At 41.0% G+C, this 19,760-nt stretch overlaps 1 protein-coding gene across 3 annotated transcripts in view; it reads left to right on the top strand.

Moving 5' to 3' along the window:
* The first annotated feature begins 1,993 nt into the window (after window positions 1–1,993).
* Window positions 1,994–19,760, top strand: part of fbxo15 (F-box protein 15) — a 32,016-nt gene continuing 14,249 nt past the window's right edge. The window contains exons 1-10 of one of the 3 annotated variants that reach the window (XM_048266468.1): window positions 1,995–2,283; window positions 2,378–2,452; window positions 2,931–3,035; window positions 3,336–3,572; window positions 6,888–7,091; window positions 8,281–8,410; window positions 9,782–9,864; window positions 10,860–11,005; window positions 12,007–12,131; window positions 12,741–12,910. In XM_048266468.1, coding sequence (XP_048122425.1) covers window positions 2,255–2,283; window positions 2,378–2,452; window positions 2,931–3,035; window positions 3,336–3,572; window positions 6,888–7,091; window positions 8,281–8,410; window positions 9,782–9,864; window positions 10,860–11,005; window positions 12,007–12,131; window positions 12,741–12,755 — 1,149 coding nt within the window. In that variant the 5' untranslated portion in view covers window positions 1,995–2,254 and the 3' untranslated portion in view covers window positions 12,756–12,910. Of the gene's footprint in view, window positions 2,284–2,377; window positions 2,453–2,930; window positions 3,036–3,335; window positions 3,573–6,887; window positions 7,092–8,280; window positions 8,411–9,781; window positions 9,865–10,859; window positions 11,006–12,006; window positions 12,132–12,740; window positions 12,911–18,653; window positions 19,184–19,760 lie in introns of those variants that run through there. The other 2 variants (XM_048266466.1, XM_048266467.1) reach the window with 2 other exon arrangements.

Below are 19,760 nucleotides of genomic sequence, written 5' to 3'. Positions count from 1 at the left end.
TTTCCTGTTGATATGGTGCAGTGTTATGTGGAGATTAATCAGAATAGATGGGAGTGGAACATCTGATAGGGTTTTCTCCTTGTTCGGGTAATTGAGGGTGCATGCTACTAATTTGAATGTTGCAGTGACAGTAACTGGAGGACACACGAGATACTTTTGCTCCATCCAGTGGATGAAACATGTTATAGTTTTAGGTCCATATTTGTTGAGATTCAATATCCTCTCGTTTCTCAAAGTTTTATATTATCTCAGGGATTAGTTAATATAGTGTATCTCTTGTGCATAGCAAATAATAATAATAATAATAATAATAAAATGGTTGATGAAAGGAAAAAAATGTTTTTTTTTTAACACATAAGCTACACATTACACGAGAAACAAAGTCGTATACATGTACAATTTGTCAATGTAGAACAGGTAGTAATAATTCTCTTCGTCCTTGCCCTCTTTGTAAGATCAAGGTACGGCAGAGTCATTCTGCTGTGTAAGTGTGGGCATCTGGCAGGCTAGACACACTGTAACAGAAATCCTTATTTTCTTATGATCTGCCTCAAGTTTCAAGTCTGACCCGCAGAGCCAAAGCACAGCACGCTGAGAGCGACCTCATTGCTCCACGGGTCTTAAAGGAGTGCGTTTTAAAACCGTGAGGTTTTGAAACAGTCAAGCTGCAGAGAAGGCTTCTAATGAACTGTCAGACTCCATTCTCCAAAAAAGCTAATTGGGAATATTATACAGCCTGATCACACCGATGTGCTCAAATGACTTTGTTCTCCCCAAAGCCCAGGAAGATAGTGGGCTTCAGTTAGTTTCAGAAATGATACATTACCACTAATGAGAGGAAATCTCTAGTGTTTGTGTGGAAATGTGCAGGTGAAATTAGGCTATAAAATCTATATCAGTGCAATGATACCATACTTAATTCAAAATACATTTGGGATTGTTCTGGCCATCCATAAAATGGGATGAAACAGCATCTTTTAAATCATTTAAGTTGACTTTACACATATTTCACAACTGAAATAATTCAATTGCAGCATGTGTCCATAAGGCTTTAAAAAGTAAGACTCGTAAATGGGTGTGATAATCAGACACAGCTGAAGTGATTACACAAAAAGCAGCTGAAATGTAACAGGTCTGGTTCTGACATAGGGCAAACGTATCAGAGCCAGCTAGGCTATTGATCTTAATTATCACAGTGCCTTCCTTTTATGCTCTTGACTGATAAGTCTCATTCTTGCCTCTTCTCCCAGAAGAAAACCCACACAGTCAGCATTGACAGACAAGCAAGGAATGGCTGACTTAAAGTGACCTGCAACTAGTAACTGACCCTAGGCATCAAGGACATGTAGAGCAAGACATGCTTGCACACACACACACACACACACACACACACACACACACACACACACAGAGAGAGAGAGAGAGAGAGAGAGAGAGATGAAATGTCAAGTTGTGAATGCAGTCAACAGAGCCTGCATTAAGATACCTGAGGCAACAGCAGTCCCCTCTGAACAAGCTGCTAGTCAACCATGCGAAGTGACATATAATATTATGAATGTTACAGCTATTTACTTTGACAGGCAGCAGAGCACAGTATCCTAGCTCTTGGGAGTGTGATCACTTTGTTGCTGGAGTGAATTGAAAGGTGATGGAGGAGCCACTTCTTTTTTTATGTAGCCTGATTAAGGTGGCAAGAGGAAATGTGTTCAAAAAGCTCATATTCGATTGTGATAAATGATATACTGGCTAATTTGTTACCTTGAGCAGGAAAGCTTTAGGTTAGCCTAATCATGCATATTTGAGTGAGCCAGATTCGGCTAATGTTCGTGCCCTCTAATGGTAAACGTACCTCGCCAAACCAGAAGGTGTCAGTATGCGTTTCTAAAGTGTCTAAGGGGGGGATGCATGCAGAACTCTGTTAGTGGATCTGCGCACCTGTTGGTAGACGTTGTGGAATGTTAACGTTTTCTTATCAGAGTTTAGATTCTATGTTCTAATCTGGATTCCATGCGAGAGCAGTGCGTAGCCGGAGTAAAAGCAACCACGTTGTTTTTAGGCCTAGGCCTAGGCTACTTGAAAACATTCAGCAGCATTCAACGAAGGCTCTCAGCTGAAGCTTTTGTTCTGTTGCCATAGCTACAGGACGCGGGGAGGACTTCTCGTCTACTTCTTGTAGACACCGGTAGACACGAGTACAGCCACAGCTTACTGACATAATATTACAGTAGCGAAGGTCGTGGAGCTGTCTCAAATTATGCCAACCGAATTTCTCAAGAAACAAGGGTAACGTTAATTAATGATAAGAGACTGCATTTGCATTTTGTAACAACTGAAACTGGCTTTACATTCATTTTACGTTAATGTCTTTGAATTGCAGGCGAAACCCCAAGAAGAAAAATCCACGCGGTCGGTCTTCAAGTCGGCCCCGTAGTCTCAAAAATCACATTGAGACGTAAGTCCGATATCTTGCCTATGTTTGCAAAGACTGCCCCTTTAATGCCTCTCAATTACAGTATTATTTTAGTATACTCTTATCTTACCTAAACTTAATTTGCTTGGGATACTTGTCTATCAAACTGCAATGATACTCATACTGGCTAGCTACCACGTGCGTTAGGAGAAAGCTAGGGCACCGAAGTAGTTGGAAGTAGAAAAATATTGCGCACACCTGGGGGTCTGCGCATTTATGAGTGAAATAAAGATCTCTTACTCACCGTAGAAACACAATACAAGGATACAAGGACGTTTATTGTCACATGCATATAGTTACTGGAAGTAAGAAATGCAGTGAAATTATGCCAGCCTATTTGTGCATTTATGGCGGGGGCAACAGGGGAAGGAAAAACTCCCTTATCAAGGAAGAAACCTTGGGCAGATCCACGGAATACTACTATCATCCATTGATTAATTGGTTGATTCATTTTTACTAGGCTCCCTCCTGAGGTCCTGTTGAAGATCCTATCCTTTTTGGATGCGTCATCTCTGTACTCTATTGGCTATGTTAACAAACAGCTTCATGAGCTTGCCAACAACAAGTGAGTTGCCGGTTGAAATCTTAGATCTTACCTGACACGTCTGGATTAGACATTAACTTGGCTAAATGTTGAGAACCTGTTTCATCCATAAATAATAATGATTTGACTGGACATCAATAATCAGATGAGTGAAAAACCTCCCTTTTGTTCAAAGCTGCTTACTGTTCCTTGACAGTACAGCTCCACCAGTTACCATGGTTACTTTTAGTCCCTATAAAGTAATGGATGATCATTAAATGTTGTCTACGTCTTGTGTTATGCTCCCATGTTTAACATACATTCACACCTATCGTCCTCCAGTGCTCTGTGGTACAGGCTATATGTTCGAGAGTGTACAAAGCAGAAGCTCAAGGCCAAGCTGGGGGACGAGGTGGCCGATAGGCTTACCCTCGCAACCATACACGAGAAGCCCAAGGGTCACTGGAAGAGGCTCCTCTTCAAGAAGATGGTGGGCTTCAACCAGAGCAAGTGGATCAGCCAGCTCAAAGTCGTCAGCCCCTACACAGGGCTGCCAAAGCAGACGGTACATGTCCTCAGGTCAGAGTCCCCTCACTCCCGTTTCTCATAGAGACAACTATCTTCACAGTAGAGTTCTCAACGGGTCGGGTCGGCCCGACAAACCCCACGGGATCCGCGGGTTCTGGTCAAAAATATAAGCAAATGACTCGGGTCGGGTCGGACCTCAGGCTTAATCTTTTCCTCTCAGTGAAAGAAAAAAAACATTTATTAATCATCGCTGCTGTTGCTTTTGCGTGCAACGTGCATCATGGAGAGGGGCAGGGGCAGACCTAACGCCGCTGCGTGCACGCCTTTAGCCTGGAGAAGAAGATGGAGTTGGTGAAAAGTAAACTTGCCGCAGGTGAATTCACCGTCGCCACTACAGGAGTGGGAAAATCAGAGGTCTGGAAAGTGTTTGGAGTGGTGCTGGATTCTGATGGAAATTCTACAGGTTATGTGCAATGCTCAAAATGCAAGGTGCTGATGAAATATGACAGCAAAAAAACAGGGTCGTCCAGCCTGAGCCGCCATACATTAAACTGTGGGCATTTAAACATTCGCAGCAGCAATCAATGACGAAGTTCCTGGCCAAAAATGTCCCCCTTAAAACAAAACGTGAACATTAAAGGTTGATCTGAATTCCCGTCTGCTGGTCATGATAATACGTGTATGAGGTGAAAAAAAAGGGGGGGGGGCGTCGGTTCGGGCAGATAATTCATGTTGATGTGTCGGGTTACATCGGGTCCGGGCTTTAAAAGCCACGGGCCGGGTTGGGTCGGGTTGTAATTTTCAGGCCCGTTGAGAACTCTACTTCATAGCCCTTGGAGGAATTAGGCCTGTGTGAACGCTTGGTGGTGAACAGGAGAATGGTGTGTCTTTCAAAGCACCGGTCACCACTTGGGCCCGTGCAATCAGGGCCCCAAATACTTAGTGTGTGTGTGTGAGAGTGTCTGTGCCCCAGCACACCAGAGGGGTATACTACGAGGCAGAGTTAGTGGGTTGGTTAGGGAGGTCACTTCAGGGTTCACCCTGGGTTTTTAGTGATGCAAAGTACATAGCCATTGAAACTTATGCTAGTAGCGACCATTGTTTTGCCACTTGCGTAGTCCGATGCATTGTGAGGCGATACAGGGGATTTCCAAAGCCATAGTTTCTATGAGCATTCTCAAACACGGTCATTAAGTTGTATAGTTTCAAATGAGCTAGGGCTGCACGATTCAGAAAATGTCATGATTCGATTCAATAAAGTTTTTTAGGCTCAAGATTTGATTCAAAATCGATTTTCGATCCAAAATCGATTTTCAATTCAAAAACGATTCTTGATTCAAAAAATGATTCGCAATATATAGTTACTTTTCCCATATTGCATTAGACATACAATTTAAAAGAAACGTAACAAATTAAATATAGTTAAATACTACTCAACTACAGCTTTGAGTAAGATTTATTGTTTTCATTCAAACTGTTATACTGCGCCAGGATTGTGTAGGCTACATCACTAGTTTTACAAGCGCACACACTAAAAGGAGAACTAAGATTAAAATGCAGACTAAAGACTAAAGACTAAAGTGACACCAGGAAATGTTTTTGTTAATTAATCATCTTCGTAAGTCGGTATATGGTTAAATGACTCATTACAGGGCGAATGAAGGCTCTCTCGCCCGCCCCTACTGCCTGTAGGAAGAATATCCCACTTGCAAGTTCGGGTGTGTATCCTACCCGCCCGACCCGAAGCAGGATCAGTTTACAGCACAGATGCAGGCTAACGAAACGCTAGAGATTGTTGCAAACGTGTGTATAATGGCAGAGCCGGCGAAGAAGCAACGAAAACCCTTGACTGAAGACGCAAAGAAAAGGAAAAGAGCTTCAGACCGAGCGAGCGGGAGTTTCGTAGAGAAAAAGCATCAGGCTTGCCTGGTGTCCCTTTAAATATGCAACTTTTGATATCACAGCACAATGCTACAGTAGGCCTAGGCCCTAGGCTATGTTTTCACAAAAATTCAGCTCAATGTTACTGATGCAAGACTGATGTTTACCGAGCATGCCAACGTTTTTTTTTTTTTTTTTTAACTCTTAGCACTGTCACCATACATTTTCTCACGGGATATTGAAGGCCCTCCCGAAATATTTTTTGGATGATATGGGGCGCCTGGTTCACGGAGGTGAAGGGCTGGACAAATGTAAAATGGCAATGTGTTAAACTATTTACAGTAGTAGGCCTACGCTTAAACAGGCTTTGTGGGCAAAACTATGAAAACTAGTAGTCAGTCAATATCAGCAGGATCATGAGACTATCATTAGCCGGAAAATCCCGACAGGGCAAACCTGGCGTGAAGCCAAAACGAGGGAAAAAAAACAACTTCATAAATTGTCTTTTAAATCGATTTGTTGGCCTTTTACTGTTTCTTGGCTTCTGCTGAGAAGCAAATAGTTTGCCACACACAACACAACACAACACTGAACCAGCCATGCAACTTCGAGAACCGCGGCCCGACAAATCTCGCGAGAATCGTGAAACATGACTTTGTCCATAGATATAGCCCTTTGGAGATAGTTTTTGCCTGTTGTTAATCCTTCACCTCCACAACATTGTGTACAGGGGGATAAGTCACGAGAAGTTTGCTATTTACAACAGCAGAATAAAATATAAATGTATTGCGACTCTAGAGGGAGCTTTACAGTCGCCAAAAATACCTAAACCTGCATAGTGTACCTTTTAAACAGTGCATCTTGAAATTACATGCTCTCTGCTAAGGCAGCTTGATTATGGCAAAAATCAATAATAATTTCATTGGTCAATATTGAGATCATGATTACTTGACACAATTATGCAATGATTTTGGAAAACACCATCCATTTCAAGAAATTAAACTGAAAAATATTTTTTTGTACAAATGTAAATATGCAAGAGTATAACAGTTACCAGTATAAATAAGAGCTGGTTTGCTGGATCTATAACTAAACTCTGCATCGCTGCAAAACAGAATATTACAAAATAATCGTTGAATCTTGATTATTTTTTCATAATTGTTGGAAGTCAGAATTGAAATTGAAATTCAATATTGATAAATTGCACAGGCCTACTCTGCATTATTTTGATTTGTCATAGAGATTCATTACAGGATGGTTGTGAAGAGGGTAATTATACTGTCTTCAATTATCATGGCCAGAAGCTGAATGTCATATACATAAAATATGAGCCTGATTTGTTTTTTTTACTTATTTATTTATTTATTTATTTATTTATTTATTTATCTTCCTATTTCTTTATAGTCTCTAAATTCCCCCTAAATCTTCTCTGAAACCAACATGTCAGAATGGGTTTGTGTCTGGTCTCTCTCTTTTGGCTGGCAGGAGCTTGGGCGTGACGTGGGAGTTGACGGTGACGGATGCATACGGACATCAGAGAACCTTTAAGCACTCGCACACATTCTTCTCTGAGTGCTCCCTGAACCTGACCTGGATTGGCCTGGGTACCATCCAGTACTTGTGGATTAAGTCGGTGCAGCTCCACAGTGTGGTTCCCCTGACCTTAGACCGGGGCGCGGCCTCTTGCAGGTAATAGGGGGTCTCGCCTTTGCACAAGTGCAAGATGTCCCAGAAGGATGCCTGACAAAAAAAAAAAGATCGCTGCATGTTTGGGCTCATGTAAACTACCGGTCAGAAGTTTGGGGTAACTTTCCCCAGAAATTTCCATTCCCCCTCCATTATAGACAGAATACCAGCTGAGATCAGTTGCATTGTTTTTTAATCAGGGCAGCAGTTTTCAGATTACATATTGTGCTTACATAATTGCAAAAGGGTTCTCGACTGTTGTAGAAAGAAATGGGCGGCTGATCTTTAGGCAGGGATCACATCAGCCAGCGGCAAGCAGCAGCGGCAAACCCCATGTGACCCCAAACTTCTGACCGTTGGTGTACATTAAAAGGATTTATTTGGTCTCTTATGCTTTTTTAGTTCAGATCCACTCTGATTATTTTTGTTGGTGGCTCAACAAGCACTGCAAAACAAAGGAATGCTTACATTTAGAGAAGGAAATCCAACTGTATATATCAACGACTACATCATGCTACTGTGATCGGTTATTTCAATGTCTTGAGGTGAAGGATTTGTTACCTTTGCTAATCATAGACATGTGCTTTTTCAAGCACTCAGCTTTGGATGTGCTAGAATTAGACACTAGAAACTTATTTGGCACAAGAGACTTATCTCATGAAAAATGTGCCTTGTAAGGTTTTCAAAGTTTGAATTAAAGGAGAAGTTCAGTATTCTTCAACCTGGGGCCTGTTTTTAGATTGCATCTAGTCATACATTTTGCTTGTCACCAAAGCGACGTCAATCGGTGCAGTTTTGAGTAAAAATGGAATGTACTTTTACAAATTGCATATAGCATAGCCATTGGGGACAGCTTTGCTACTTTAAAGCAAATCGCTCTTTTAAGCCATTCACTAGGATCATAATTGGTGCATAATTGGACCTCCATGCTCCGTGCTCAGAATCTTGCTCATGGTGTTATAAAGCACTTGTCGCCTATTGAGGTATGCATTTATTACGCATATGGTATAATCTTCCAATTCATTCTGATGGTTGGTCTATATGGTCATATTCCGGGTAGGACTGCGCACTGAAAATGAACATGCACTTTTCCTGCCACTTGGATTAAGGCCCTTTATGCAGTTGTGTTGTTGTCTAAGCCCTATAGCTGTCCCTCCTGTGTTTGTATGGGCGTGTGTGTCCTTGTGCGCAGACCAGCCTGGCGTTCTCTGATCTTTGAGGTGGATATGAGCAAGTACAACTGGCGCTTCTTTGGCTCCTGCATGCTGGTGAGGGCGAGACACTGTGTCAGCTTCCCTGGCCTCGTCATGGGGATCTGGAGGGTATGGAGTCACTATTGTTTTTATTTATTTATCTATCTATTTATTTAGATGTTTATTTCTGTGTTTGTCTTATAACTTGTTACAACTTGTTGTTGTTATTGTTGTTTTCTCATTCACATAATGTTTGGATATTAGCGACAGCCAGCTCATTTTAGCTACAGCTCTAACCTGTAGACATAAACAAATGTTTCTGTTGTTCAGGCACTGACTTGCAAGGTACTTTTTACCATTCGTAAAGTTAGTCCCTTATTCATGTGCTGGAAGTATATCTTGCTGGCTCATATATGTATACTTCTCTCCCTAATCAACCCTCCTTTAGCAAATAGCATTGTATGGGCACTAAAAGATTGTGGCCGAGTTTCTCATTCCCAGGGCTAGTTAAAGGTGCGATTTGTAGGATTGTTACCGAACGTTCTGCAGGCCAAAATCAAAACACTGGTGAATGTTCTCAAGACTACCAGACGCGAGCCTCTTCTGGGTTGCCAGATGTAATTAAGACTTAGCTAACGTTAGTTGACCTGCAGATGCTTTAACGTTTCTCCAACCATGACCCAGCTACACATTACGGAAACAGTGAAAACAAAAAATACCTCTCTAACCAACGTAACATATTTAGCTGAAGTTAGCGATGCAGATGAAGTTTAGCCTAGGCTACCTGTTGTGGAGAAATATGGCCAGCTCTGCGTCAGACTTGATATTCTTCGTTTGACAAAGACGTCACCATCTCAGGAAGCTACTCCGATGTCCACTTAATTTGTTTCTTGTTTAAATTTTGGAAATTTGCCTGCCTCTCGTAGGCGTTCATGACTACAACTGACAGCTGTTGACAGTTGGCCTTTGCTAATTTGGCAACCCAAATAGGAGGACGCGCTAGCCCATTATTAATACGCTATTCTAGAATTAATTGTTCAAAACATAAATGAAAATTCCAAGACATTTCGCCCCGTAACTCATTTTTTTTCATGGGTTTTACGGGGTTTTACGGGTTAGAGTAATGTTGTCAAATAAGCCATTACTTCAATTCATCGTGTTTCCTTACTCTCTGACAACATATGGTGATCATTTTTGGAATGGTTACAGTTTATTTTCCATTATTTCCTACATACTGGACCTTTAAAAGGCATTTAAAAAGTTTAATGGAAAACCAGCTAGTCTCTTATGGAAGTATGGTGTAAAACATTTTGCCTATGTATATCCTCTAATTATTTCAGCATTGTTGTATCAAGTTGAATAGAATTAGACTGGTATATTCACATTTCATTCATTCACATTGAATTTGATCAGACTGGTATATTCATACATAGTATTGATGGTTATGTATAGCCTGATGTTTTTGAAAAGAAAGATGGTTATCTCACGTTTGTATTCCAGGACAATGAGGACGTGGTGTTTGTCAAGGCGAACTTGCATCTTCACAAGCTCGTAGAGAAATGCCTTCTTGGATCAATTACTGTGTATGTACGCTATGTTTCATAACTGCATAGATACACAGACACAGAGAGAGAAAGGGGGGGGGGAGAGAGATCAGTGTACACACAGGTGTGTGACTGCCAGAGAGTATAGTGTAGTTGTAGGAGCAACGCATGTGTTTGTAGAAGGCAGCAGATGGTCTGTCCACTCCTGTCTCTGGTTTTGTGGGTGACATCTCCATCTTCTGGCCACTCCACAGACTGTGGACTTGACTCTCGCTCTTCCTCAGCTGCCAAGTACACACATACACATTAGCACAATGCACACACATACAGACACACACACGCATGCATACATACATACACACCCATACATACAGACACACGCATACATACACACACACGCATACATACACACACACGCATACATACAGACACACGTATACATACAGACACACACACACTATGCATACATACAGACACACGCATACACACACACACATATGCATACATACAGACACACACATACATACACACACACACACACACACACACACGCATACATACACACACACGCATACATACAGACACACGTATACATACAGACACACACACACTATGCATACATACAGACACACGCATACACACACACACATATGCATACATACAGACACACGCATACATACACACACACACACACACACACACACACACACACACACACACACACATATGCATACATACAGACACACGCATACACACACATATATACACACACACATACATACACACACGAATACATACTCACACATACACACACATACATGCAAAAATGTGCACACACACACAAACACAAATAGCCAGCTCTGTCAGGTCAGATTTGTGGCTGGCCCCTGTCTCTTCAACCAAAATAGCTGAAGGCCAAGCCGCCACCACCACCAAATGCTTTTTTTTCATCTCTTTTTTTTTTTCTTATCTGTGTGTTTTTTTCTCACTCTCTTCTATTCTGACTTCTGATCTTTGTCCTCTTCCCCTGCCAGCCCCTACTCTATGCCAGAGCACAAGCCTCTGTTTGATGATGTCGACCCCGAATACGGTCTCCATGGATACAAGGTGCATATCGAGCTCCATGACATGACAAAGCTCATTATGTCTGGCCAGTTCAGTGGGCTCTTCTGCCGGAGAGGTGAGCGTTGAGATCAGGAAGTGTTGGGTGGCTTTGAAAATGTGTTTATTGATCATGACTACTAAAAGGGTAGTTTTGATATTAGAAATGTGTTGTATGTTTGTATATTGAGTTAGCCTGACGAGCCAGACCCACATCAAGATGTAGGGTCTGGGAACTCACCATTGGCAGTGCTCAATCTGAGGGGCAGGATGCACGCAATAGTCCCATGCATTTTCCTAAATGGATGCTAGTTGGCTAGTTGATCAAACTTTTGCCAATTTAAAAAAAGCTTAAATTGCGTCGCGATTCAAAGACCGCTGTTCGCCAGTAGCAGCATCCATCTTCTTTGTTTTCAAGTAGCAGGAAATTCTAAAGACTCTATACACGATGTGATTGGCCTGATAGAAGTTTCATTTTTCCAGCTCGCAAGCCAACAGAGAGTTGCTAGACTACCCTGGCTGCAAATTACATTTTCTGCCGCTAGTGTGCGTCTAGATTTCTAGGCTAATATTGAGTACCATTGTGTGTTTTTGTTTGTGATTAACAAGTGAGCTCTGGTAAGTGCCAGCTTCAGGGTGTTGTTGAAAATATATTATACATGTGCCAACAGTTTGTTGTTTCTATATGCATGTCAGCATTTTAGCTGCTTGTCCCTACTTTTTTCAAGCCTTCTCCAGAAGATCAAAGATACTTAAAGTGGGTTTGGCAGATTTAACTCCATTTCATTTAAATATTTGTGTTCATTGTTTCATATAGGACTTACCCATTAGTTTAAATAATATATATAATATAAAAATATGTCTCTGTTTAGATAAGATGGCTTTAACATGAATTACATTGTATCAATTGAAAATCTAAATGCAATTAATAAATGAAGGCTTGTAGTAAACCATTTTGACAGTAGAGGGTGCTATATTCTTACATTGTTCTCACAGTTTGTTTCTAGAGAGCGGTATGAAAGGTGCTGTGTCTCCTGAGACCTGGACATGACATTCTCTCTATGTTTTGTTTCCTGGTAGAAGACATAAAGGATAATTATGTAGTCCTGGAGGCCATCTCAAGGGAGAAGAGGTCACAGCACACGGCCTTCGCTGACAAGTTCAGCTTGAAGTGGAGATCAGAGGGACTGGAAGGGTCTGTGGAGGTATGGCCGCTGTAATGATGTTTTTTAAAGTTTATTTATATAGGATTTCATACACAGAGCAGGGTTCCCGCGGATCCTTAAAAAGTCTTAAATACAACTTTCATGTTTTAAGGCCTAAAAAAGTCTTAAATTGTCTGGGATGTCTTGAATTTCCGTAAGGGAGGTATTCAATTTGCGCATGGGACCGCCAGCGAGTGCAAGAGAGTGAGTGAAATGTCTCTTTCGTGTATTTAAAACGCAATTGCGCAAGTGACTACGGGAGGAAATGTAGTGGTTGCAGAGTGAAGATATTTTTCATGGGTGTGGTTAAAGATGTGAAAACGGTCATAATACTGCACTTGGAAAATGTGCAGATACCCTGACAGAGTTCATTCAGTGTGCTTTACATAAAGAAAATAATAGTTTGAAAAGAATAAAAAAGAAAACATACAACACACAAGGTAATAGTACATAAAAGCAATAAAGAGTAATAGCTTAAAGATGTTTAAAAAGTAATAATTAAAATACATAAAATGATAATCTGTGATCAACCACCCAGTGAAAAGTAGCACTCTTAATGGAGATTCTTGAAGTAGTCCCGCTTATGTGTGCACATATGTTTTCTTTCAGGGCCAACATGACTGACTGATAGGGCCCAATAGTCCCGATCAGAGTAGTTAATGCCCAAGAAGAGTACAACCCCAAATCAGAAAAAGTTGGGATGTTGTGTAAAATGTGAATAAAACAAATTGTAATAATCTACAAATCTCAAACTCATATTTAGTTCCAAAAAGGACACAGACAACATACTGTATCAAATGTTGAAAATGACCAATTTGACTATTTCATGAAAAATATGTTAATTTTGAATTTGATACCACCAACATGTTTCAAAAAAAGTTGGGGCAGGGGCAAAAAAAAAAAAAAATTAGCCTAAATACAGATTAATATGTTCAATAATGTCTAGTCAGTACACCAAATAAGGAAGGCCTAGATAGATATTGGGAAAATAAAATAGGCAGATTTTAGTAGTTTGGTCTTTTCATGTAGCCTTGGCAACTAGCCATCTATAGGCATCTGAATAATATGCACATGAACTGACACTTGTTAAACTCACCTCAACATGTATTTTGCAATCATTTAACCCGCAATGGGCAATGCTAAAGTCACTGTTACAAACAGTGCAGCGTGCAAGACTAGGCCTATCATTATTTTTTACTCTTATGAGACAAGGGTAGCCTACACTTTGAAATGGGTCTTACATTTTCCTTTTTTTTGAGGCACTGACTGCCATGACGCTCCTGTTCCTATACACTGAACTGATTAATTAAGTTCGGGAGAAAAGAGATAAAAGCCCGCCTACACTGAACTGATTGGTTGATTTAGCGAAACAGGCCAATCAGGATGCTCACTGTCTTGGATGCGCTCAGGCACACACGAACCACCCTTCTCTCTCTCCCGTCGTGTGCGCTCTACACTCACACGCCGTCTCGCATGCGCGCTCTTGATCGTGGTGGTGGTCAATGCTGATATTGTGGTGGGCTTCCACAAATACTGTAAGTTAATGTATGGGAAACACTGATACCACCGTCTTATCTGGGCCTGATCTTGTTTAAAATGGACTGAGGTAACATGGAAAAAGGTCCTGTGGTTAGATCAATCAAAATTAACAATTCTTTTTGGAAATCATGGACTCATCTGGGCTAAAGAGGAGAGGGCCTATCCAAGTATCCAGCCTATCCAACTTGTTTTAGTGCTCAGTTTGAAACCCAACATCTATGACGGTGTGGAGGTGCATTTGTGCATACAGCATGTGCATCTGGCAAGGCACAATCGATTCTGATTGATGTATACAGGTTTTGAGCACATATACAACAATGCCATACAGGCAGTGTCTCTTTCAGGGAAGACCTAGAAAGACCAGTGCATCATGGAATGAAAAACATGAATACCCCATACTGTTGAGCAACTTCAATCCTATATTGGGCAGGAATGGGACAACATTTCATTCTCAAAACTCTGGCAACTGGTCCAGGGTTTCCCGCAGGAAATGTGTTAGTCAAGGTGGTAGGTCGTAGGCCCCAGTAGGACAACAGTATACAAATATTTCAAAATATTTGTGTAATTTGTGCAATTTTAACAAAGACTATTACAAACTATAGAACAAGTGCAAAAGAAAGTGCAAAACAACAAAATGTGCAAATGTGATCAGTCACTACTTATGGCAGAGCTGACAACTAGCATCGTTACAAGCAATCCTCCCTGGCTTTAAAAAGATCATTTGGTAATTGCACTGTTTTACTATTGGACCATTAATGCTTATCTTCATGCAGGCTGTCAGACTGTTGACCTGCAGCCTGTTCCGCAAGTCTGTCCTGATCTATACACCGAGAGTGAATGAAGTTTAGATCATTTTATAGTTTTGTGTAATATGGATGGCATTTGAGCACGGAGCGCTTTTTAATTTAGAGGCCGGAGTGGCCGCTCTGTTCCGCTCCCATACCGCTCACACCACGAGTCTGAGGCATGCCCAACTGTCTTCCTAATAAAACCAAGACTGTTAAATTTCAAAGATATTGGCCATATAGCCTAAGTTCGTTGATGGGGATGGAGTTAGCTAAATAATTTAGAAAGCATACGCGTAGGCACAGATGGGTCTGGACGGGCCTAGGCCCGTCTATTGTCAGTCAACACTGTGCTGAGAGCAGGTGGCTGTTTACTCGGCCGCTTCTCCGGTCAAATTCGCGTCAGGTCAATTTAGCTCCCCGGTTTTAAAAGACTGCAACACTGATAGTGCAACAACAAACAAGCTTGGCAACGTTAACTAAAGGGATCAGTCGGGATTAATTGCCACTTAAACATTTTAAACTTGCGCCAAACGGATGAACCCAGCATCGGTGCGTCGCATAAATTAAAACACAGATTGAAGCAACAACTTGATCATTGGACAACCCTACCACTAAACCTTTCCATAGGCCTGCAACGTTTATGACATAAAACAGTGGTCCCCAAACTACGGCCCGCCACCTCATTTTGGGTAGCCCCCCAAAACATGTCTGTGGTATATAGCAACCGGCCTGCACGGGAGTACGACATCGTCAAACTATAACCTCCGCAATTTCCCCCATTCATTCTCTATGGCGAGTCTTAACAGTACACATGTAATACTCTTTTTGTCCACTAGTGGTTGTTTTGGCGCTGTTTTGCGTTTGCCATCAAAAACGGAATGAAATGTAGTCCTACCTGCAAACAATGTAAGAGGCCTATGCTGACTGCATCAGTGCTCAAAGTATTCTAAAAGTTTATCAATAAATTGTTAATAACTAACTAACTTATATTCAAGTCATATTTCTGGGACTTTCTGGGATAATTATTTTTATTTGTTCAAATGTTCATACAACGTTCACAAGTTCAGGTGAGTGAAAGTAAAAAAAAAGTCTTTTTATCAGTATTATTCATTTGAGTTACATTTTACACATGATGGCAATATAAACACAGCTAACAATGCTATTAAATTGCAATAGCCTATAGATTAAATGTAATGGAATATTCTACTAAGGTAGACTGCTGTTGTTCACAGCACTAAGCTATTTATGGTTACTGATATACTCCGAGTCTCTGGCCCTCTCTTACAGCCAGGCATAGTAAGCTGGCCCTCGGAAGAAAAAGTTTGGGGACCACTGACATAAAAAGTGGAATATGAACGCATTTCATCACACCTGACAATTAAACGGAGCTGTGGCTGTTCGCGATTTGACTGATTCTTGAGAACGAGGAGCGAGACATTTGCACCGCTCAGTAGCTCTGTTTCGGAGGCATATCACATGTAAAGATTATAAAATCTGATTATTTTTCGATTCATGACACGTTTCTTCTTATTTTTTAATGCGTTCTGCGGAGAAGGGAGATTGGCGTTGGTCACAGTTTGGAATGAAAGGGAGAAAACAGGACAAAGTAACACTTTTTTTGACAACGTAGTTAAGGCGGCAGGCTTGTTTTGCCAAGGCCTTGACTGCAAAGTGCTGCGGGAAACCCTGTGGTCTCCACAGTTCCTAAATGTTTACAGAATGTTGTTAAATGAAGTGATGAAGTGAAGCAGCACAGTGATAAACGTTCCCTGTCCCAACTTTTTTTGAGACATGTTGTTGGCATCAAATTCAAAATGAACATATATTTTCCAAGAGAGTCCAAATTTTCTCATTTGAAGATTTGGCAAATTTTTCATGGGCGCAACCCCTCATACTCAGCTCTGCTGCTCATCCCACAAGTGCATGTTCCTTACAAATGGGGCACCATTTGAAAGGGAACTAAACAGGCTTTCCAACGGTATAAGATGTATTGCCAAAAATAATTGTTACCACAAAGAAATAATCTACCAAACACAAATTTCGTTACTTTTTGTGCTAAGTTTATATAAAATAAACTTATTATTATTATTATTCTTAAAAAAGATAAAAAGGCTTATTTTTCTGATTCAGGAGTGTAACTTTTCATTACTGAAAGAAATGCACGAGATGCTGTTCATTTTTAATCGGATTCCCACTAGATAGATAGGCCATACTTAAACTTTGGTAAGTACAGATGTATTTGTACATCTGTATGGAATTGTATAAAGTGTTAGCACTGGTTGTATTTCCCGGCAGCACACTACATTTCCTCTCTCTATGGACATGCGAACACAGTTTCCACAGAAGCACCTGTTGAGTGAGGAGTGGACAGTGTTCTATCTAATTTCAATACCTAGCCTACACTAAGAAGGTTGGTCTAAAGTGATTGCATTGGCAGTCTTACAGTAGCAATATATAGTAAGCTTTTATTGGGTGAGAAAGTTCAATGATGGTCAAGTGTCAAATTGAACTCGTCAAATGTGGAGGCATGGTTAGAACCCTTGGCATCTAACTTCGACGCACGGATTACCCCCTCTGCCAAGCTGTAGCTAAATCAGTTGTTGCCATGCTCATGTTAAGACGATGGCACGTCGGCATCTGCGCCTGTAGTTTATGAATATGTTTCACCTGGTGCAAAAACCTAAAAGTAGCCTGCCTAGCTGTCTCCGAGACATTGGTAATGGGAAACATTTGTAACGTTTGTAACTTTTGTCCTAAGACTCTTCATATACGTTTCGACTTTTAATACGAAACATATAGGCTAAGCATCAGCCTTTGAGCGAGCTGCCTCTGTCTATTTAGATGCTCATATTATTACAAATAGTTGAAACGGTTCTATTTTCGTTCTGCTCAAACGGTAGGCAGCCTAAGACCCAAACAGCCTCCGGCATATGCATTAGCCTAGATAATGTGTTGTTCATGTATGAGGTCAGGAATGAGAGAATATGACCTCATGTCAATTCCTGATGATTCACAAGACAAGATATAAAGGAATGAAGTAATGCATAAATCATGAATTAATTCATACATGAATTCATGATAATTCATGTACCCTTACCGTAAAGTGTTACCCACAGCACCTTTAAGTGTTGGAGTAATGTGGTCTGTTATTTTAGTTTCCGTGAGAACCCTAGCCGCTGCATTTTGTACCATCTGAAGCTGTTTGATAGTCTTTTTAGGAAGGCCTGTGAAAAGCCCATTGCAGTAATCAACCTTACTGGAGATGAATGCATGAATATGTTTTTCTAGATCATGTTTTGACATTAGACCTCTAAGTTTGGCAATGTGTTTGAGGTGAATCTGAAATCGAAATGGAAAAGAGCTGCTACTTACAGGAATTCAAAGTTCTCTTTCTATAGGCTGCTGTTGGTGCATCCCCTCTATATTGTATCAGTTATATTTATTGTTTGTTGCATAGACACACATTTAATCCATTTATTATTGTGCTTCTCAACTGTAGAGGGACTCCGATAGCAAATGTTCTTTAGTGCTGCTTTAAACTGCGTTTGAGACAAACCCATGGACCTTGGCTTTCTTTAAACCCTTTTTACCTGTCCACACGTACTACAGTCCAGCAAAGTATCCCACCTCCTCTCCATTCCCCTCACTGTCTCCGCTACAGACGTTTCAGGACCATGGACAGCTACTTAGCCAAACACGCTCATTATCAGTGCTCAAAATCAAGCATTCTGCTGGGCGAACTAGTGAAAGTTCTGTACCTCACATACTGTACATCTGGTCATTTTGGTCTTAGTTGTTAGTGTCAAGTGGCAATTAATATTGTGGGATACTAGTTGCCACATCTTTTAATTGCTATATGTTTTGGAATCATAAACAAATGTGTAAATTTGCCAATTTACTTCCGGCACACAGTACTTAACAAAGCCTTGTTTTAAAGGTGCCACAATACCAGTTTCGGCCATGGGAGGCAGTATGCGGGCAACATAACCGCCAGCCAAACTGCAAGACACGTTTCCCGGTTGTTACTCTAATTTTTCGGCAGACATTACACATGGCACCTTTAACCCTTAGTGTTTTTGTGTGATTGTGTGTGTATGTGTTGTCTGTCTGTGTGTCTGTCTGTCTGTCTGTCTGCCTGCCTGCCTGTCTGTTTCTGTCTGAACATGTGTGTTTGTCTGTGCGTGTTTGTGGGTAGCATTGCTGTGTGATGAGTGTCACGGTGCTGGACGAGTCTCAGACTCCCTTCTGGTGCATATGCTCTCCGGTCCCCATCATGCTGTCCAGAGGGTTGGACTCCAGGGACTACGACTATAGGGGCGAGTCCTATGTTATCCGCTACAGGAGCCCGGAGGGCAAAATCTCCTTGGACCTCATCTGGATGGAAGAGTTGGGCCAGTACTTCCTGGTGATGTTTAATATTTACCTACCTGTTACGAAAATCAATAGGTACTTCGGTAAGAGGTACTAAGAATAGCATGTTTAAGTTTTGTTTGCATGTATTGGATTATGAAAGAATAGTTTTCTATTGGTGGTTAACAGTTTTTTTCTGTTTATGGTGCGTTGGAATTGCTTGCATAATGTTAGTGTTAAATTTGTAATGACTAAAACATGTTGCTTCTAGGAGATAATAGGCAGTGTTTCATTTAATTTGTAAATATTCAATTGGACAAGGCTTCAATGCATCTTACTAATTTATGTTGGCTTAAAGCAATGACAATTTGTTTCTGTGGATTAAAGCAATAGTTAATCTCTTTTGCAGTTCTGTTCTATTCTTCAGTAGGCTGGTTATCTGTATGGATGGTGGTTGTAAAAAGCTGGAGACCCACAGGTCTCCCTACTTAAAACTTGCACATACAGTACACGGTCAACGTTCACAAGTCAGTCCGTATAATTTGGGGATTTGATCTGTGTGTGTGTTCAGGTAGGCTAGTTTTCTAGTTTGATCATCATACGATCTCCCTATGCTTGGTGGACACTAGGCTAGCCACTACTACAGTCCAGCACCCAGAACAAGAATGGAAATGTTTTCTGGAGAATTTATGTTTTACTTATAGTAGTTCATAAGCAAAAATAAATAAAAAATAATAATTCACAAAAGTTAAGGATATGAATCCCAACAACAACAAAAGCTCACACTTGTTTTACCAACCCACAAAAAGTATAAAAGGATAGCTAGTGTGGCTTGAATTAAGCTTGGTGCTGGGGGCGGGGGGCTCCTGCTCCTGCTCCCTGAAGGCCCAAACTGTAGGGTTTCCCACTGTGTGTGAACCTCTACTTGACACCTGCATTTGTGTGTTTCGTC

The sequence above is a fragment of the Alosa alosa genome, chromosome 16 (assembly GCF_017589495.1).
Source record: "Alosa alosa isolate M-15738 ecotype Scorff River chromosome 16, AALO_Geno_1.1, whole genome shotgun sequence".
NCBI classification, from domain to species: domain Eukaryota; kingdom Metazoa; phylum Chordata; class Actinopteri; order Clupeiformes; family Clupeidae; genus Alosa; species Alosa alosa.
Note: the sequence above shows the minus strand (reverse complement) of the source record. Positions and strands in the feature narration are given on the sequence as shown.